This window comes from Lampris incognitus, chromosome 14 (genome assembly GCF_029633865.1).
Source record: "Lampris incognitus isolate fLamInc1 chromosome 14, fLamInc1.hap2, whole genome shotgun sequence".
Classification (NCBI taxonomy): domain Eukaryota; kingdom Metazoa; phylum Chordata; class Actinopteri; order Lampriformes; family Lampridae; genus Lampris; species Lampris incognitus.
Window position 1 is genome coordinate 31706728 of NC_079224.1, and position 22522 is coordinate 31729249.

The following is a 22522-nucleotide window of genomic DNA, read 5'->3' on the forward strand; positions in this document are numbered from 1 at the left end:
GCACCAAAGGTGCTCTATGAATAAAGTTTGACTTGATTTGATTCCCTTGTTTGTTTGTTTGCATATTAACTCTAAATATTTGGGGGGGGGAAACCAAAACAAACAAACAAAAAAAACTTGCAAGTACGTGTAAATTGGGGCCAGTATCTCTTGTCTTGCTGTGAATCTTAGTTTGCACTGTGAGTGCGCTAGTTTTGGTGCAGCCTTTCAAATTGCTGGTGTTATGTGTCATGACATTATAATTACTATTATGTATGCAGAAGCTCATGCAAAGCCAATTAAGTCATTTTGTAAGGTACCGAGCTTTAGTTTCTCTAGATGTAGGTTGTCGGGTCGACAGTTAAAATCTAGTAGTCCGCTCCCATGAAAGTCTGTGTAACCCTGCTGTAATCTGGTTGTAGCTACATTTCTGGGGAGGGTGTGGCAAGCTCAATACTATCAGTTCCAGCTATCACAGAGCGAGAAAGAACCCAGCTGCAGTAAGTTAACCAATTAGTCTTCCCCATATAAAAGACCCAGAAGTGTTGAAGAACCTTGTGTGTGTGTGTGTGTGAGTGAATGAGTGAGAGAGAGAGAGAGAGAGAGAGAGAGAGAGAGAGAGAGAGAGAGAGAGAGAGAGAGAGAGAGAGAGAGAGAGAGAGAGAGGGAGAGGGAGAGAAAGGGAGTGAGTGAGTGAGTGAGTGAGTGAGTGAGTGAGTGAGTGAGTGAGTGAGTGACCCTGTTTGTGAGTGAGTGAGCATCAGCATCCCTAGCTTCATGAAGCCAGCCTAAGTCTCACAAGCTCACCTCAGTTCACTACAAGTGAAATATTTGTCTGGAAAGGGTCCATTCAGGATCGATTATGCCCGGCAGCTGTAAGCCAGACCAATCAGCAAATTATAAGGAGTGGTCAAGTTGACAGCAATGGCTTCACTAGATGAGGTTAGCGTTGATGATGCTATAACATTACTTTTATAATCAACATTTACAAAGATGGCAACAACCATATACATACATAAGTAAATGCACTGACTGATCCACTAGCAGTAGTGATGTTTACTACTGGTGTGTGTGGAAATGTGGTCCTCTGGTTCTCCAGCATGGAGTTTGCAGCTCTGACTTATTAAAGGCTGAACCAATCACCTGCAGAGTAATTTGGTCTAGAGCCATTAACAACGCCCCCGGTAATAAATGCCTATTAAGCCTTGCCAGACAACAATGAGCGAAGCTAAATTTGTGGGCATGGCTTTGCCAGGCTGGAGAATCCCTACTCTGGTAAGAACACCGTGCTGCTGTCAAATTAGTTGCCAAATTAGTTTTTCCATTTGCTGGTTCTGGACATTTCATACTCATCAACTGTATTTCATCTCCTACTGGACTGGCCTGCTGGATTTCATGAGCTTGTGGAGAATGGATTTGGTTTGGATGATCCACACACACACACACACACACACACACACACACACACACACACACACGCCCCAGGTGGCAGGCCATCACTGAAGACATTTGTGAACTCTCACCAACACAGACAATAATTAATCTAGCTTCCCTCCTCAAGCCACTGTCCTTTAATTTCCACTGTAAAAAACCACACGTTACACAGTCACCGCGGTCTGTTGCTTGTATTTTCCACGGATAAGTAACATTACCATTCAATGTCAGAGTTGCCACCGAGTGTATGTGTGTATACATATATGTTGGCGTGAGAGATAAAGTTATGACCAACTAACCTTCACATGGCCTCGACTGATCAGTCATGCCAATTTGCCCCGTACAACATCAGGAAAATTAGACCCTACATGTCTGAGCATGCAGCACAACTCCTGGTACAGGCTCTTGTTATATCACGCATTTGACTACTGCAACTCCTTACTGGCAGGTCTCCCTGCATGTACTTTCAAACCCCTGCAAATGATCCAGAACACGGCGGAGCGTCTGGTCTTCAACCAAGCAAAACAGCACATGTCACTCTGCTGTTCATACCCCTCCACTGGCTCCCAGTTGCTGCCCACGTCAAATTCAAAACCTTAATGCTGGCTTACAAAACAGCAACTAAAATGACTACCGCCTACCTAAACTCCCTCATTCAGGTCTACACTCAGTCCCGCTCACTACGCTCTGCCGATGAAAGGCGCCTGGCACTTCCGCCACAACGGGGCCCGAAGTCACTAGCCAGACTCTTCTCTTCTGTAGTTCCCCGGTGATGGAACGAGTTACCACCCTCCATTCAATCTGCTGAGTCCCTCTCCATCTTTAAGAAGAAGCTAAAGACCCAGCTCTTTTCACAAACACCTACATACCTGATGGTATTAATATATATATATATAAATCGCTTCTATGCACCCTATGCATTGCCTTTGTGCACTGCCTGTTGACACCTATATGAGACATGAACCTCATTTTTTGGCACTTACTTGCGTTGTCGCCTCCTGACTAGACCCTTGCTTGTGTTGTATTAACTCTCAGATGTACATCGCTTTGGATAAAAGCATCTGCTAAATGAAATTGTAACATTGTAAGTGTTCTGCATCAGTATGATCCATATCTATATCAGATACATACTATCTGTATCTGTACGAGATCAGAGGCAGCTTTTGGCTACCGTCTCAAGCAATTAAGTACACAACATATGGTGATATGTGAAGGCTGACATTGCATTTGATGTGGCCCAGCCTCCGACAGCATAGAAACCCAGTACCACCCTCTCCCTCATCCAGACACCTGCAGCCTCACTGCTAGCTTACTGCAATGCACCGGTCATCTTGTCAGAAGTAAAGAGGGAGATGGAGACAGAAATATTGCTCAACAAAAGCAGGAAGTATGATTGTATATTCCAGTCACCATGGGGAATTAAATAACTTTTATTTTCATGTCTGTGGAAAGTGAATTAAAAAAAGATCTATTTTCTGATGTCCCTCAACTATTCTGCGATTGGGGTTAATGAAATATTAATTCTGCATTGTGCATAAACATCTCAGTTGGTTTCTGTGTATAACAAGGGTATGCCAAACAATATTCCTCTTGATGTGTTGTGTAAGGTGCCCTGCTCTGGGTTATAAATGAGAGGAAAAAGTTTACAAAAAAAGAAGAAGAAGGCGAGGGAATGGCGGAAGAGAGGTTCAGAGAGGAGTCAGCGTATACAGAGAGAACAAGAACGAGAGCGAGAGCGTGGGAGAGACTGAGATACAGAGACATACAGACCGGGTGAGAGAGAGAAAGAGACTCAGAGAGAGAGAGAGACTCAGAAAGAGAGAGTGAGAGAGAGTGAGAGAGAGAGAGCGAGAGAGAGACTCAGAGAGAGGAAGCTAGACATTAAGAAAGAGTGAACAAAGGAGAAAGAGGTTGATATGAATTCGTTCATTTCCGATGCCATGAGTGCTTGCCATGGGACGATTAGCAATGAGAAGATAGATATCCGCTCTGGCCATTTCCTAGTTAAATTATGCCACTTGGCAAATGATGTCGCCCGTGTTACTGTGTAGTCCTGCAAAGAGCCTTGTTTCACACATCTCCACTTTCTGACCGACATTAAAATAGCATTTATTATCAAAGAAAATTGAAAGTTGCCCTTTAAAGCTCCACTAAACATGCATATTTTAGATATCTTGGATCTGTTGAGTCTTGAAAAATACGTATTTTAGAAGTAGTCAAAGATTAGCTGAGATAGCCAATTGGGATAAGTGCAACGGTGGAACAGACGAGAAGAGAGGCGAGGCATCTGGATCACGTTTTGGGACTGGGGATTCTCACCAAGATTTGTGACTACAAATTAAGAAGAAGAAAATCTGACATTTATGTTTGCATTCATATTTTTAGATCCCAAACCATCATCCGTTAGACTTTTCATCATATGTCATCTTTTCTCTATACTGATTTTTCATCAAAATCTGCTCCTTTCATATCAAGCATCTGCAGATCAATGCTGGGATCTCGAATAGCTAAACTGGAACATCTGTGATCCGAGCTTCTGATCTAGTATTTCACTTTACTGCAAAAAGAAAAAAAATTCTTTTCTTTTTTTTTTTTTGTATAGACTGCTTTGAGAGTCACCACCAATACTGCAAAGACACGTAAGCTTCACGGTGGTTTACTGCATTCTGTCGGCTGATTTGGTCTTTGGAGTTAGACAATAATTTTTCTTTTGAAGGAAAATATTAAATGCATGTCATATAGACAATAAATTTTCTTCTGAAAGAAAATATTAAATGCATGTCATATAGACATATTTCTAACCAGATAAAGTGGAATAATGTCTGCACATTGTTTATGCACTGTGTGCACTTACGGAGCGACGTGAACATGTCTGTCATCTGTCTTCATAGGGTGATATACGTAGCTGTGTATGAGTATTTCTCTGTTTCTAAACAGCTGTCTGATTTTAAACATATGACAAATTAACTTTTGTAGTGGTGTGGTTAAAAACATTCTCTAATGCAATCGTTTTATGTTTCATATGTGAACAGCCAAATCAGTCTTTGAGCATCATCCACATTTACAAAATCAATATCTATTTTTATCTTACTGAACAAAGCATCATGCAGTTAACAATGAAAGGGACAGCAGAAGACAAAGTGTAGCTTGTTTTCTATATCATTTAGACAGCACTTTGGACAAATCCGCTTTTCTTCTTCTGGATTACCATACCGTCCAGTTTCAACAGTCAGAGGTAAAATACCAGATCTCAGCTGGGCACACAGGCCCTGTTTAGACCTGGTATTAACATGTGTCTTGGGTGATGCGATCAGTAGTCGACAGCAGGTGTGAAAGTACCCAATGCATCCTCAATGTGTCTTGAGATCCAGTCGTTCAAGCTACATTTGGACATGGCCTAGGACGCATTTGTATAAACACACATGTCCCAGGCCGCATTGAGGGACCACCTTGTCAACTGACGGCCTCAGCGTAGGCAATAGAAATAATGTCCGATAGAAAAAATATCCTGCATGACTCTGCAGAGTGCAGCTGAACTGTCTGAGGTGACGGACCAAATGCAAAGTGAACTGCAGGGAGGCTTAAACCAGCTGTTTAGCAAATAAAAACAGGCTGTCTACCTGACGCTAATTTCTCCAAAGCCTGCTCTGGGTTTTGATTTTTTTTTCTTATTTTACCTTGTCTGTAATTTCTGACACACATCAGACCCACAACTGCGGAAGAGCCCCCCGCCCGCTTGCACATTCAAGTTCAACTTCATGTTCAAGTTCATTTATCCACTGCAGTACAGAGTTCGACCCTCTCAAACCCGCTGGAATAATTAAATAATCTGAGTCTGAACCGACGTGATTGGGTTGAGCCTGACAAGGGTTAAGTATTACAAACTCTTGTGTTCAGACATTTATATTTTCCCACATAACGAGTTTTAAGAATGAGTGTCAACGTTTGCTGGGTATTTTGAGCACAAAACTAAAGAAGGTAAACGGCTTCGATAAGCCTGATGCTCCTAATTCACTCAGTTAAATTTCCTCATCAGATTATTTGTCTCTGTCTGGTGCAACATGCATTTGTGTCCATGCCATTGTAATAATGTGAAACTATTTACCCACGATAGACTATTTCTTAAGTGCAATATATCAGGTCAGGGGTCTGAAGGCTTTTAGACAGATCTAGACCATCATCACCAGAATAATAACGTTTATTTACACAGCACTTTTTAAAAACCTGTTGTGCTTCACAACAAAGTGGAATGGAAATAAAAGAAAAGAAGTACAGTTGGGATATGGGATGATTTATTTTATTTCTTTAAGAGCACTTCAAATTTTGTGTTTCAGCTGCTCCTGTTAGGGGTCGCCACAGTAGATCATCATTTTCCATCTCTTCCCGTCCTCTGCATCTTCCTCTGTCACACCAGCCACCTGCATGTCCTCCCTCACCACATCCATAAACCTCCTCTTTGTCCTTCCTCTTTTCCTCTTCCCTGGCAGCTCCATATTCAGCATCCTTCTCCCAATATACCCAGCATCTCTCCTCCGCACATGTCCAAACCATCTCAATCTCGCCTCTCTTGCTTTGTCTCCAAACCGTCCAACCTGAGCTGTCTCTAATAATTCAACAGTTCAAAATTTTTACGACAACATAATTTGATAGAATAACACAGTAATAACTGTCAAAATGAGGCTTGAGTGAGCAAGGATGTCTCATTTTGGTAAATGCCTGTTGCTTCGACTCCTCGCATTTCTGTACAAGATTGTGACATGTTTATGCCAAGGGGAGGGTTCGAGATGAATTCGGGCGCGATTTTAGGCAACTAACAAACACTTTATTTAATAATGTTTTTCATTCGTTCATTCGCACGGGCCGGTGCACTCTGGTGCCGGAGCTGTTTCCTCATTCTTTCCTTTCAGAGCATGTGGCTTTACTTTTTTTCATCAGGCCCGTGTTTCACCTGTGTCTCCGCCGTGTGTCAGTCAGTCAGCCCAGCACCCGGCTTCACTGTGGTATATAAGGGACAGGTTGTTAGTTTGACACACCGAGGCTGATCACTAATCAGCCTTTCGCATCTGCTCTCCCGTGAGCCACTCTCCCTCTCTCTGCTTGCAGCCGAGGCTAACCCGCACCCCCCTACCACAGTGATGTACGTGTTTATTTGCATTTAGAGCAGGGAAGTTAGATCTGCTCACAAGTGGTCACTCAAGACAAGATGCATGTGGAGACGAATCCTAATGTCAGGTGTGAACTGGCGTACTTAGGGTTGTCAACTTGTGATTGGATCACCCAAGACGCATGTTAATACCAGGTCTAAACAACGCCACAGAGGTTTTTGCTTTTTAGAAAATGTATATACATCATAAGTCTTCATATCACATTCAATTTTTAATCATTGTAAATATACATAGTTTTGGTTTAGTCCATATATCATCAGCCCACTGCCCTTTGACATTTGCAAACACAGATTCAACTAAACAAACCAATGTTGAGCTTTTCGTTATTAACAAAAAAAGTCTCACCAAACCCAGAATTGCAGAACAATGTTCACATATTTTTAGACCAAGAACCAATAATTTGTTTATCTCAGATGAAAATTTGTCTTGTCAACCTACCTTCTTACGTAACTGATTCCATAACTGAGCAATGCATAGCTTCCAGCGAGCCTCACATGGCTCCCATCTCATGTTCCCCACTATAGCCAACTTTGGTGTATATTTCTGCACACCCAGAAAATATCTTACAGCACAGTTTTGTTCCGATTCACACAAAGAGATATTATTCCTAAGGCCCCTAACCCCGGCATTATAATCAAGCACAGGACAAACACAAGCTTGAAACAGATTACAGTATGTTTGGAATTTCATATCTTTCAAATGTTTACTTTTACCAGACTCCCCCAAGAGCTCTACCTGCTAAATCAACAAGAACCTTAAAACCTTTTATGAAATTCATATGTTCATCAATCTAGAAACCAAGATATTTATTTCAGTCTGCATAATTCAGCTTATTTGATCCAACTTTAAACTGGTAAGTACTGCAGGCAAATGAGGGGTTTTCTGAAGTGAACTATTTCAGTTTTCTTTTTTATCAATAAGCAGTTTCTATTTTTTACACCACTCAGTGTAGGAGAGCACCAGCTGCATTTTGTCTTCAGATGGCCATAGCAAAACTATGTCGTCTGCATACAGAAGAATACTTATTTCCCTTCCACACATTAGCCCACAATTTAAAGATTTAATTTATTTTGGCCGAATCATTTTTATATAAATTGCAAACAATGTGGGGGACAAAGTATCACCTTGTTTTACCCCTGATGAGGTTGGGAACCAGTTTGTGCGATACTCATTCAATCTCACACACGCTATGGGCTCACTGTAAAGAGCTCTAAGAGCTCTGTAGAATTTTCCATTCACCCCATACTCAAGTGTATAAGCTAAAAGATCCTAAGCCTTGTGCAATAAAACTAGCATATATTGCCTTGTTTTCACTCATTTCATTTATCATAATCAAATCTGGATTATGTACCGGGGCCTCGGAGAGCCAGGGGACTTCCAAACCTCAGGCTCAGTGCAGTGCATGGCCCAATACTTCCAAAGAACGTTGAATGCCAGGGCCCTCAGTGCACACAGCTCAAGCTGACCAATAGGCCCCTGAGTGCTTATAGCGTGAGCTAACCACTAAGACCCCCCAGCGCTTACAATGTGAGGGCCCCCAGGCCCCTTGGTGTTTAAAACATAAGCCAACCACTAGCGTCCCTGGGCCCCTCAGCGTTTAGTGTGAGGGCCCTCAGGCATTTAAAGAGTGAGCTGACACTAGGCTTGATTTTGATGATCTAGTGGATGAAACACTGGCTGGCTCATTACTGTAATGAGCAGGGATTTGGTTTTGTTGATAACTGGCCTTCTTTCTGGGCTACCCTGACCTGCTGAAAGCAGACAGCATTCACCCTACTGGGGACGGCGCTGGTCTTTTGTCTAGCAATAAAGATGGCTGTCTACATTTAGCTTGATCGACACTAGGGACTTATCATTCAGCAGGTCACAGGTGATTAGTGAGCCTGCTAGGTATATACCTAGTGGAGATGTGGAGTCAACTAGTTTAGTTAATATGTGTAGTCAGGGAATTTCTCACAGTATAGAATATCAGACCGACAGCTTAGTCTATAATGGTCAGACCGTCTCCCTACCCTGTTGTATTGCTCCCAAGCTCTCTTCTCCTAAATGTATGAATCACAATAATCTTACAATCATTCCTACCACTGGTGGTGGTGAAATGTGCAACGGAGCACCTAATAATCAACAGAACCAAACATCTAATGTTATCTAAAGCGGGACGTGTGGCTCAGATCCTAAGTTGTTCCAGTGGCATCTGAACACTGCTTAGCGTCCTCCGCCCACTGAGGCAAATTTGTAATTTGTGATATTGGGCTATACAAATAAAACTGACTTGACTATATTTTCAACTCCAGTTGCTTTTTCAAATTTTGCTCTATTAATAGCCATTTGAACTTCATTATGAGTAAGACTGTTGTTAAGGTCCTCATTGACACAATATTCCTCTTTTAATATTTGGCTCTGAATTACATTTTTCCTCAAACATATGTCATTATAAACCTTATCATTAAAATCTAAAGTCTCACTGGAGAAGAGACCTTTAAAGTCTCTCTCCCACCTATTAATACCTCAGGCAACCCAATCCCAAGTTTTCCGTCATGCCCAAGCCCCTCCATGGATATTTTCTAAATTCATTTTCTAAATTCATCTTGGACCCAATTTATTAATTTCAGACCAAAATCTCTTAGTATTTGATGTTTGAATTTCCTTCAACTTTAACACGTCCTCTTTGAAAACATCTTTCATAGACTCTGTATCTTTTGTCAAACCTGCACTGACTATTCTTGAAGGTTTCTAAGAATTTATTCCTTTCCATATGATTACTTGAACAATTCAGAAACACATTTTCAGCTTTATGCAGACTGCCATAATTCTTTTAACCTCTTATTCTAATAGGCTTTCTTACTAAATAACTTCCTTTTATGATAATGGTTGTCTCCAGCTTTATTATCAACTTCTATTTCTTCTTTAATCGATTTGCAAAAGCCACCCATACCAGTTATCTAGATTTTCTTGTTCTCTAAAGCAGAATTGCAAATCATTCTTCATTTAAAAAAAAAGCTGATTGTTGTAAACTAGAAGATAAGAAGTTAGCTGGTAAAGTCCTGCTGACTATCTTTTTTGTGGGAGAAGTTGGGAGACTCTCCTGAGGAGCTGCATAATAACTCGCCTCATTCTTTATTAAAAGGTTAAACAACAATAAAGAGTGATCTTGTATTTTTTATCGTTCTCCAATTAGATCCATACAGTTTGCAAATTTAATTAATTGATTTGGGGCTAATGCTAAGAAAGAGTCACAAGTTTGTAAGCAGTCATATGGTACAAGTATATCATCAAATCAAATCAAATCAATTTTATTTGTAAAGCCCAATATCACAAATTACAAATTTGCCTCAGTGGGCTTAACAGCAACACAACATCCTATCCTTAGATCCTCTCACTGGATAAGGAACAACTCCCTAAAAGTCAACCACAGCTTTGTCCTTGACAGATACAGATATATAATTATCATTCAGCGAGCATATCCTTCCATTAACAATATATAAATTTGATTCTTTTAAAAATTAAATTATTGATTCTCTATGCTTGTTTTACAGACTCATCCAAGGCGGCTATAGGGGGCATCTCATCCACTTCTTTTAAATAGTCATCAAATGCACCAAATCTCCACAGGCAAAAATTGCCTCAACTCAAAAAAGACTCAAAAGATGATTAAAGAAAAATTAGGCATCCTTTCCCCATACTGACATTTCAGGCGGCAGGTAGCAGGTGAATACAACAAACGTATATCCTGATTTCAAATGCAGAAATGTCCAACCTAGAATATCATTCACCTGTTTGTCTATCAATTCTGTACCGTCCCAACAGATCATTCTTAACACAAAAACCAACTCCCCCTGAACCTTTGTTGTCATTAACATGTTTTACTCTATTACAGTAACCAAACCATAAATAACCTTCCAAGTCGATTACGTTACCATCAAACAGGTGAGTCTTGTTCAGCAAAAGTCTTGTTCAAGTGGCATGGTGGCCCAGTGGTTAGCACTGTCGCCTCACAGCAAGAAGGTCCTGGGTTTGAACCCCGGGGTTGTCCAACCTTGGGGGTCATCCCAGGTCATCCTCTGTGTGGAGTTTGCATGTTCTACCTGTGTCTGCAGTGGTTTTTCCCTGGGTGCTCCGGTTTCCCCCACCATCAAAAAGACATGCATGTTAGGGTTAATACTCCTGTCTGTGCCCCTGACTGAGGCAATGGGAAAAGAACTGGAGTCGGTCCCCAGGTGCAGCATGGTGGCTGCCCACTTCTCCTAGCTACACAGCTAGGATGGGTTAAATGCAGAGGATAATTTCCCCACGGGGATTAACAAAGTATATCCAAAGGAAAAAAAAAAAAAAAAAAAAACGAGGGCATCCGGGTAGCATAGCAGTCTATTCCGTTGCCTACCCACATGGGGATCACCGGTTCGAGTCCCCGTGTTGCCTCTGGCTTGGTCAGGCGTCCCTACAGGCACGCCTGCCGTGTCTGCGGGTGGGAAGCTGGATGTGGGTGTGTCTTCTGGTCACTGCACTGGCACCTCCTCTGGTCAGTCAGGGCGCCTGTTCAGGGGAGAGGGGGAACTGGGGGAAATAGCGTGATCCTCCCATGCGCTACGTCCCACTGGTGAAACTCCTCACTGTTAGGAGAAAAAGAAGCGGAGGAGGCATATGGTAATCTGCAGCCTTTCCTGGATCGGTAGAGGGGCTGGAGCAGCCGGATGGCCGGATACAATTTGGGAGAAAAAAGGGGGGGGGGAATCAAAATAAATAAATAAATATGTCCAGTTTCAAAGTATGCAGGATAACAGATCTTAACTTATAATTTCCTACAGTCCATCTGTCAACATTCCAGTGTGCTAGTGTAGTAGACTCCTGAACATGATGGGTCAGGGAAACAGTTCATCTTCTGAAATCCGAAGCACAGAGCAGATGATCCTCATCCCGTTTCACAATGCACCCATTCCCTGTTGCAACAAAGTCTTTCCCCAGTGGGAACTCCTTTAAGTTGGTGCAGAAGTTCAAATCCAGTAGTCTCTCCGCATGTGATTTTGCTGGGTGAACGGCACCCCCAAGGGGTGGCTGGGGAGGGGGGGGCATGGCCACCATGCTAAAATTAATGGCCACCCCACTGGACCCCCAACTGACAAGCCCCAGTAATTCTAATCTCTCTGCAACAGCAAGCCCTCAAAAATCTATTACTAATATGATGTACTGGACATAAATGAAACCTTCGTCATCAGCTAATGTTTAAGAAACCCACACCCTTGAATTATTGGTGATGATGCATTCAAATTGGAATTTGATAGGCTAATTCATGTTTCCTTGGCTATCTCATGTGAATAACGTAATCTGATATTCACATGAGATCAGCTAAGGAATTATGTATTCAATTTATTCAAGGCTCAGCGTATTTTTCGGTGAAAATAGGTAAAAACCAAAAATGCTGAGTCTTGAATTTATTATACATTATAAATAGTATCTTTACACTTGTATTAACTTGCGTACCCTGAAATTCCTCTATGCTGGATAGCTTTTTTAGTGCCCCATCTGCCCCCCCCCCCAACTAAATATTTCCTGCTGGCGCCACTGAATATACACCCTGCTCTATCGATCATCATCCTTTGGTTTCTGCTTCCTCCTCAATAACAAAACTTTATCTTGGATTGAGGCCAGCTGGATCCTGACTGGTCCGGTCCACAACCTCTTGGCTTCAGCCTTCCCACTGCAACCAGGCTGGGCACGGGGTCGTACCGCAGCCTCTCTGACAACAGCCCGGACACCGTCTTCTCCACCTGCTCCCCATCCTCGAAAAGCGGGCCAAAAATAATTATGCCAGTTTCTGGATTGAAGTCTGTGGTGGCTGTTTTCCTGATGTTTTGTTCCACCTGCTCAATGCGAGCTGTTCATTTTCTAAAATCAACGTTCAGTGTTCTGCATCTCCTTGTTTTGTTTTTGTTTTTCTTCTCAATTTCCATCTTGATTCTCTTTTGCAAGTTTTGTAATCAAATCATGGAAACTGTCAAATTTACTGTTAAAAGTTTTTATTCAGGGATAAATTTAAACTTTTTTTCCTCCCTTTTTCTCCCCAATTGAATCCGGTCAATTACCCCACTCTTCCGAGCCGTCCCGGTCACTGCTCCACCCGCTCTGCCGATCCCGGGAGGGATGCAGACTACCACTTCTCCTCCGACACACATGGAGTCGTCAGCCGCTTCTTTTCACCCCACATTGAGGAGTTTCACCAAGGGGACGTAGGGCGTGGGAGGATCACGCTACCCCCCCCCCCCCCGAACAGCGACCAGGACCAGGACACACACCCAAAGGTAACCCTCCGGAAATTCGATCCGACGATCCCCGTGTTGGTAGGCAGCGGAATAGACCGCTGTGACATCTTGAGTTGATGTAGTTGGAGGACTGTAGGGGGAGCTAGAGGACAAGATAGGATGTAAGTGACTGTAAGAGGGGAGAAGGAGTGTGACGTGGGTTGTTCGGGTAAAGAAGCGTATGCTAACAGACGTGTGTCTTCGAGTGGTCCCTTAGCATCACCACAACCACCACGCTACCCGGCCGCGAATTTACGAATCCGACTATGGCCACGCCAAGACCCGCCCTACTCTGTCTGTGATTGGCTGGGTTGCATGCAACTCAACTGGACGCTTTAGAACTCTACCGTACCCTCGCTGTGAGCATTCGAAAGCGTCACAAAAGAGCTTCTACGCTGCTTCAATGCTGTATTTGGCTTTGCGGAGACGTTTCACAATAGCAGGAACAACTGTAAAATCACCCTTCAAAAATGCTATAGTACCTTATACTTTCATACTTCCAGTACAATTCGGAGACTATACTTTCTTACTGTAACTTGAGTAAAGCAGCTGTATCAGTACTTATAATTTTACCAGTAGTTTTGTGTACAAATATCTATACTACTTGAGTATGGGAAGTGTGTACTTTTGACACCTCTGTTCAGAATCCACTAAGGCATGATAAATACAGTCTGGCTAGATGTGGACTGAAACTTAAACAGCCTTGGGGAGGGAGCATTTTTAACTCCTTTATTATCACAACATTACGAACTTACATCAGTGTAATTTGTACAAGTCTCTTGAGAGATGTCCTCTTTCGCGTAGCTCCTCCAAGCGAAGCGATAGTCCATCACACACATTTCAAAAGCGCGGTAGTCGAATCAAAGATAGGGCTGACGTGTTGTGACGGACCAATCAGAAATAGAGGCGGGCGTGTCTTTTCGGGGTCTTGGCGTGGCCATAGTAGGATTCGTAAATTCGCTGCCGGTTTTGTCAGCGTTGCTTCACAGTCTCCCCCCCTTTTAACTCGTTGCTGCGTTGTAAATGCAGATTCTTCAACAAATGAATCTTGCAAAACAAAATTGTCCTTCTAGGAAGTAATTAATAACGATGTATGATCTGTATCAGACATTTTATGAAAAACCTAATAAACGCACAACTCCACGTGACACGCGACCTGAACCGGAACCAGTTCCAGTACTACTACTACTAATACTACTACTATTACGCATCAATCTTTATTTAGTGTTTCCGAAATAATCATACTTCTAATAACAACAATAATAAAAAAGAAGAGCAAGAATTGTGATAAACTTAATTTTCACCGTAACTTTTAAAATACTACACGAAGTGTTTTACATAATAAAAGTGGCAAACAAGGGAGTAAGAATAAAAACACAGGGTAAGCAATTTATAAATCAATAAAAAAAATAATTAGAAAAAAATCATAAAATTAATATCGCTCTTTTCTAAAATGAATAAAAAGGTTAAAATAATCATATGTAAAAGTCAATTAAAATATAGTCTCTACAAATGAGCTTTTAGAAGAGATTTAAAATATTGAAAAAAAAATCTGCAAGATTAATCTCTTCAGGTAGGTTGTTACCCTAACATGCAAAACACATTTCCGCATCATTAATGTTTCATTTTGAAATATTATAAATACCGCTTTTAACATTGATGGGAAAACCTGATGGAAAAGACAACTGAAAAAAATATTTTTTGCATATGTGTGTGTGTGTGTGTGTTTGTTTCAGGATAACATTTGTGAATACATATATATAGTTTGAAAGCGATACGGTAACATCTGTATCATGGGTCCTGTACTAGAGTGCCAGAGAAATAAAGATAATGTGTTTCACTATACCGCCTCCACAAAGTGCTGCAGACACACACAGCATGGTGGTGCATCTCGGCACAGGTCAAGCACATCCCACCTTATGTCACCAATTCTTGGGTGATGAGCCAAGCTGACAATGTAAAGTGCATCAGGGGACACACAAGGGGCCCTAATTTAGCAGGAAAACTTCCAACAGTCGCTCCTCGGCTCCAGGAATGAAAAGAATGCAAGTTTGTCTCCATTTTTATGAGCGTCATCTGTGGGTGGGTGGATGAACAGGCGGTGGACAATACCTTTCATTGTTTGGAACGCGCTATAAAAAAACAGACCTGTTCGCCTGTTTCTCCAACTTACAGGAGAAACAAACAAAATGGAGGTCATATGGTTCAGCCGCCGCTGATGACACTTCAGCCCTAATTTTGCAGGCACCATTACTCACAGCAACTTGCAATAAAGTGCACATGTGCTGATGATGCGTTCCTGTTTTGTATAGCCACGCACGCCCACACCGACACAGGTAGAGACAGGAAAAGCAGTCATGCCCATGCATAATCAACGCCCCCACACTTGGAGATGTGCCGTCGACAGTGAATAAGAGGCCCACGCTGCAGGTACATTCGCAGCGGCAGAGCTAAATTTACAGGGAAACGGAAGTTCATATGGACGGAAAATGTTCAACCATTTAAAAAGGAAATTTCCAGCTTTTCTCAACCTGGGTCTTTTTTCCATGGTTATTTTTCACCATCCTATTGATTTTATAGTGGTTTACGTACCTGCCTCATTGAGAAGGTGTTTTGAGATGAGCCCAGACAGGCAGACTGCTTCACAACAACATCAGCAGGACATACTAACATGCAGGTGCACGTTACCTCAAACGATTCTAGCTTATCCAAACCTCTTATTTGCAAGTCAAAATTAAGTTGAAATTTTAAATGTACTTGCCAAAACTAAAAGTAACCTAAACAACAACTTGCAAAACAAGCAACCGTACTTAACCTATTCTGCGTGCATGCAAAATTGTTTCTAGGCTATGCTGGTGAGTCTCATGTGGAAAATTGATCCATCCACCCGTTATCCAAACCACTTATCCTGCTGTCAGGGTCACGGGGATACTGGAGCCTATCCCAGCAGTCACTGGGCAGCAAGTGGGGAGACACCCAGGTCATCACAGGGCCGACACACACACGCACACACACACACCTAGGGACAATTTAGTATGGCCGATTCACCTGACCTACGTGTCTTTGGACTGTGGGGGAAACTGGAGCAGCCGGAGGAAACCTACGCAGACACAGGGAGAACATGCAAACTCCACACAGAGGACGACCTGGGATGACCCCATAGGTTGGACTACCCCGGGGCTCGAACCCAGGACCTTCTTGCTGTGAGGCGACCATGCTAACCACTGCGCCACCATGCCGCCCAATTTGGAAAATCCAAATCTTATAATAGGCGTATAATGGGTTAAATATGGTAGCATGTTTCTTCAAGTTGTAGTTTAATGATGGTCTTTGATGCTCTTTATCGAAAGCAAACCCCACCAGCCTGGATGTGTGGTCATTAAAGGGTCTGAGTCTGAATGGTGCAAATGGTCTGCAACTCTAAGTAAGCAAGCGCTCCAAGTCCAGCTGTGCTCTTAGAAGAAGACTTTGAGTGACTCGTCAAATAAATGTAGAGAATGCATGAATCTAAGTGTCACAAAATTGATCCTTTCTCTTTATTTAATTAATTTTGCTGTCAGCATTGCAGCAAAGCCAAGTTTACTGAAGCTTAGCCGGGTGGGTAGCCGAATCTACACAGCTAATAATATTAGAAAACCAACGTCCGACTAAGTTTTCAACCATTAAATTCGAATTGAAATGTCTTATGAATATAAAGTATATCTCTCATCGCTAAGCCAAGAACAAAAGTAACAAACCCGAAAGTGTTTCCGAAATAATCATACTTGGTCTGGTAGGTTTAATTGCAAACCACCGGCCTCACAGTATAAACCTTTTAAAATGTAGTTTCTTATTAAACATGCAGAATACGGAGGTGAGAGCAGCTCTTAAGCCGTTCGCTGCCAGTCATTGGGAATGAGCCACCTTGCTTTAAGCACATTGACAGCCAACAGGGCTCCCTTTACTCATTTTCCTCGGATATGCTATTTAATTTGGAGAATGAGAGGCAGAAAGTGCGGACCACCCACCCACACACCTGCTGTCACAGCCACCACAGGAAACCCTGCACAGCTCTTCCCTGGTGGGTGACACGTCACCTTTTTTTTCTTTTTTTTTGCTGTGCTTCTTTACATGGCAAACATATCTAAGCTACAAAAAAAGGCAACCAGGATGATTGGATTAATGTTATGTTTTTGTTTTTGATGCCATTTTGGGACATTTCTGTCGGTTAACAATTGTCTATGAGCCGAGTTGGATGACGCCTGAGCACAGGTGGCAAATGCAGATCTGTTTAGGAGGAGTCACAGAATAAATATGTACAACAAGATTTCAGTGCTATATTAAGGCAACTCAACCCCCCCCCCCCCACACACACACACACACACACACACACAATCCACCTCCATCTTCTGCAGCTGTCTGACGACAGACCCACTCGGTGCACGATTCCTGCAGAATTAATGCTTTTCCGGGGCTTTTTTTTAAATAATACCATAACCTCTCACTAGTTTTAATCAGAGTGACGTGCACGTTTAAGTATGCATGCAGACGTGCACGTGTGGTAGAGTTTACATGGTGTGCAGCATGTATAGCCACATTCACTTCCCGGCAGGACTTGAAGGGAGAGATGGTTTAAAATGGGTGCTTGTTCCTGGCTCAGTGGGCCGCAGGATTTAAAACTCTGAATGTTTTATCAAACGTCAGATTCACTTTCGGTCCAGTCTCTCCTTCAACCCAGCATCAAAAAAAACACTTTGAGAAAAAAAGAAAAAACATCCAAAAACATACTGTCGTAATACCTTGAGAAGTTAGTTAAAAAAAATTATTTTCCCCTTTTTCTCCCCAATTGTACCTGTCCAATTACCTCACCCTTCCGAGCCGTCCCGGTCGCTGCTCCACCCCCTCTGCCGATCCGGGGAGGGCTGCAGACTACCACATGCCTCCTCCGATACATGTGCAGTCGCCAGCCGCTTCTTTTCACCTGACAGTAGTGAGGAGTTTCACCAGGGGGATGTAGCACGTGGGAGGATCACGCTATTCCCTCCAGTTCCCCCTCCCCCCCCTGAACAGGCGCCCCGACTGACAGGAGGAGGCGCTAGTGCAGCGACCAGGACACATACCCACATCCGGCTCCCCACCCACAGACACGGCCAATTGTGTGGGGCGCCCAACCAACCCGGAGGTAATATGGGGATTCGAACCGGCGATTCCCGTGTTGGTAGGCGACAGAACAGACCGCCACGCCGCCCGGACGCCCAGAAATGAGTTTATTTTTGGGGATGGTCTACGTCCTCACATTTCACAACTGTACGACCGATAGATGTGTTTGTGTGTCCACCTTGAAGGGTGAATTCGTATCTAACGAAATAAAATATTGAACATTTTGTGTTAAGTTCATTACAATTCATATTCTCTATGGGGATTTCAAAGTTAAAACGTAATTCTGTTTAAATATACACTTGACTAGCAGAGGGAAAGATAGGGGCTCCCTCAATAGTTGTTGTACCTTTCGTTCTGCAACCTAGTTTCTCCCAGCTTGTGTTCAATACTACAGTATAGTAAAAATGAAGTCCTTTCTCTCATTTCACAACCTGGAAAAAAGAAGAAGCATACATGCCTTAATCTCCTCCTGTATAGACCAAAGGTGTCAATTATTCCTTGTCTCCCTGCAGCTCGTCCAGGAGGCTGCTGCCAGACTTGTGATTGGCAGCAGGAAGAGAGGCCACATCGCTCCTGTGTTGGCCTTTTCACCTGCTCACACTTACTTCTTCGAATAAATTGTATTGTATTGTTTGAGGTTAAACAGCACTGTATGCTGCCTTCCGACCTTCTTTGCACCCTTTTCCATCACACATCCTCCTGCCAAATGCTATTATCAGTTTCACTGGCGTCACGACAACCATACATTTTATTTGTAGGATGCTTTTCTACAACCCAAAGTGCTACAAGTTACAAAAAAAAAACAAACAAAACAAAACAAAACAAACACAAATGGAAAATGAAAGCATAGAGAAACAACAATGAGGAGACACAATAAGATGCAACGGACAAACAAACAGCCAGCATTCACCGCAAAATGTGATCTCAGTTAAAGGTTAATTCTGGGGTTTTTTTTGGGTTTTTTTTACAACCTTGGTCTTATTTTCATAGTTTTTGCCATTGTGCGTATATCGGTTATGTTATCATTTTACTCACCAGCTTAATTTGGGAGGTTTTCAGATGCAGGACCACGGCTGGACACAGCTTTACAGTGGCACACAAGTGTCAGACAGGTTTCAAAAAGTTCAGTTTAACTCGGTGATCCTAACCACCTATTTGGGAAGTCAAAATGAAAGTTCGAGTAAAAAGTTATTACCCTAAATGTCCACTATTCACATTGCTGAACTACTTCCTGGTTCAACGTGCAGGAGTGACCATCTTGCTTACTGGTAGTACTCAGTGAGTAAGTACCCGGCCAGTGCAACTGACAAGCCGTACATGATGGGAAGTCATGTGCACAGTCTAACCGAGTATAAAGCGCCATCGCAGAGCTGTGTCCAGCAGTGATCCTCTATCCAAAATGAAGCTGGTGAGTAAGATGATGTCATAACTGGGATGCACAAAGGCAAAAAAAATACAAAAATACAAAAAATAAGATCCAAGCAAGCTGTACAAAAAAAAATGCAATAATACTTCAAAGCTAACGGGGTGGGGTGGGGGGGTCACGCTTTTGCCGTTGTTGCCCCGAGGCTGTGGAACAAACCGCCTCTCCATTAGATCTGCCCCCATCCTTGACACTTTCAAATCCCACATTTTCCCTTGCATCTGAGTCAACCTGAGGTGCTCTTTTGTTTGTCTCGTGTTGTCTCATCCTCCTTCCTCCGCTTTGTTGTTTTTCTACTGTCTGGTTTACTTATATATTTTACAGGTCTGTTTTCGCTCATTATTTTTTTCATTGCACATCACATCGGCCAACGTTGTTGCCCCCCCCCCTTTTTTTTTTCTCTTTCTCCCCAACTGCACCAATTACCCCAGTCACCAGCCGCTTCTTTTCACCTGACAGTGAGGAGTTTCACCAGGGGGACATAGCGCATGGGAGGATCACACTATTCCCCCCCTGAACAGGCGCCCCACCAGACCAGAGGAGGCGCTAGTGCAGCGACCAGTACACATACCCACATCCGGCTTCCCACAGCCAAATGTGTCTGTAGGGACGCCCGACCAAGCCGGAGGTATCACGGGGATTCGAACTGGCTAGCCCCGTGTTGGTAGGCAACGGAATAGACCACTACGCTACCCGCACACCGCCACGTTGGTGGTTTTTAATTGTGCTCTATGAATAGGCTTGAGTTGGGTGAACATGTGTACCTTGATAGCGGACGTGGCTATCTGGAGGTGGTGCAGTCTTCTCAAGGTACTCTCTCGGTCGGTGAAATACGAAGCCGCCAGCTGATGGAGGAGCTCCAGCGAGACCACCGAGCTGTTACTGCTCCCCTCTGACTTCTTACTCAACTTCTGCTTGTCAAGGAAAATGGTCAGGGACTCCTCTCCTGTGGAAAGAATAATCAACGAGCGAGTTAGCTAATGAATCAACGAGTCAATGACTAAAACAACCAATCAATCAATCAATCAATTAACTCAATCAACCAATCACCCGATCAGCTCATAAATCCATCTGTCTGTATACATATTCAGTGGATAGACTTGTGAAATAATTACATCACTTACTCAGCCAACCAGTTTGTCGTTATTCAATAATTACATAAATCAATCCCTTAATAAGCTACTATCCATTTAATAAAGTTTTCAAGGCGTTGACTCAACGAATCAATCAATACTGAAGATGTCAGAAAATCCTCAGGTTCGAACACACAAACACCTCATTCACCTTAATTCGATGGGATAATGCAATTAGAGATGCATGTAGACAAACTTTGTTTCCAAGTAGTACTATTGAAAAAATTTAGCAGAACAGGACTATTCAGTCACTCTAATCAGGACATTTCTTTATGGTTGAGCAAACGCCATGCACATCAGAGCACCGCATCAGTAGTGTTTGCTATGTCCGTCTCCTAATTTTGTCCATTTTGTTATCCATGAGGATGTTTATAATGTACTGCTTATACTGATATATTGCTTTAACACACAAACTCAAGCAAGGCAACAAAGTTTGTGTTTATTACAGGTATGTTTAAACATGCTTGTGGCTGTTTCCAAGGGCAAATTGAGTGACGAATTAATAAATGGTACAGATATTATAGGACACAATTTCTAGATATTTTAATCACATAAATTGAAATGACTATTTCAAGTTCAGATCAGAGGAAACCTAAATAACGCCCCGTACTTAGCATGTCATAGCAGCAGAAAATTAGTACACAGGTGTATACTTATAATACGATTAGAGAGTACCAAATTTGAGAGTACAACTAGGAATGTTGAGTGAACATATCCAAACCTCTGGAGCAAAGTTGTAAAATAAAGATTGATGCATAATTTTTAAACAGGTTTCCAGCATAAAGTGGATGTGTTAGTCGGCATCTCCAGGTGTTTCCATTATGGGAGGTGTGCAAGCAGCCTTGCAGCTATAAGTACGTTCAGGAGACAGTACAGGTATGAGTGAGAATACAAACTATGGATATGTATACAATATGAATAAATATTAGTGAGAAAATATGCATTGCACTGTTGAAACTGTCAGTTTGCATGAGGGGGGAATGTGTGAACAGCAATCTTTGCAGAGCATGTGGCTCAACGAAGAGTAAACAAGTGTGCAAGTGCACATATGAAAGGCAATGCCTTGTATAAATGAGGCATACACAATACATGAACAGGCCCAGTTAGACATATATACATTATAGCAATCATGGTATACATGACATGTACATATGTATCATGGTTGCAAGGCAGAATTGAAAACATAGCAGATAGTGCAGGTATGTGTACAGAACATATGACAGCTATATGACGTGTTTAAGGAAAAAAAACCAGCCTGATAGACAGATTGTGATAATATATAGCAAGTACAGAGGTTGTTCTGAATGTAAAATCGTTGGTTCAGCAAACACAGACGTTCTCCGTTTCTCTATCGCCCTGTGTTACCCTCTATCTAAAACAAGCACATAAACCCATGGCAGACAGTCCCAAATTGAACTGTCCTTGCCAGCCAGCAACATGCAGAGCAACTTAAAGTAGGCACTGACACAGACAGGGAAGATCAGAGTGACACACAGATGAACAGGAGCTGGCATCTGTGCGTTGCTCTCATAGTCCCATTTCACACAAACCCATCAGTATGCAGCCTGGTGGTGTAGCCCATTTCAGTGAGTTGTTAATTACACATAGAATCTATCAGTCTGATGGTGCATTCATCTCTCCTTTGTCACCCCACTGAATGCTCGGCTTTATAAAGCCAATGTTAAGTGAAATCATGATCTGGTGATTGCACCTTCAGATCCAGCAGCACACTCAAACATCAGCAGGGGCCATTTAGAAAATGCATCTGTGGCCCTTCTTCACTGTTAAGAAGTTGACACACATTTCATTTCTGTGTGTGTGTGTATGTGTGTGTGCACCAAGTATTACCAATATGCCTTAAAATATTACACAGTGATGATCACAATATAATAATAATAATGATGATAATTATATATATATATATATATATATATGTGTGTGTGTGTGTGTGTG

The 22522-nt window shown here is 42.4% G+C and overlaps 1 protein-coding gene across 1 annotated transcript in view; it reads right to left on the bottom strand.

Annotated features, from left to right (window-relative positions):
* brinp2 (bone morphogenetic protein/retinoic acid inducible neural-specific 2) overlaps positions 1-22522 on the bottom strand; it is a 177703-nt gene that overhangs the window by 85986 nt on the left and 69195 nt on the right. Inside the window, exon 3 of the mRNA XM_056293300.1 lies at positions 20201-20382. Within this exon, the coding sequence (XP_056149275.1) occupies positions 20201-20382 (182 nt within the window). The remainder of the gene's footprint in view (positions 1-20200; positions 20383-22522) is intronic.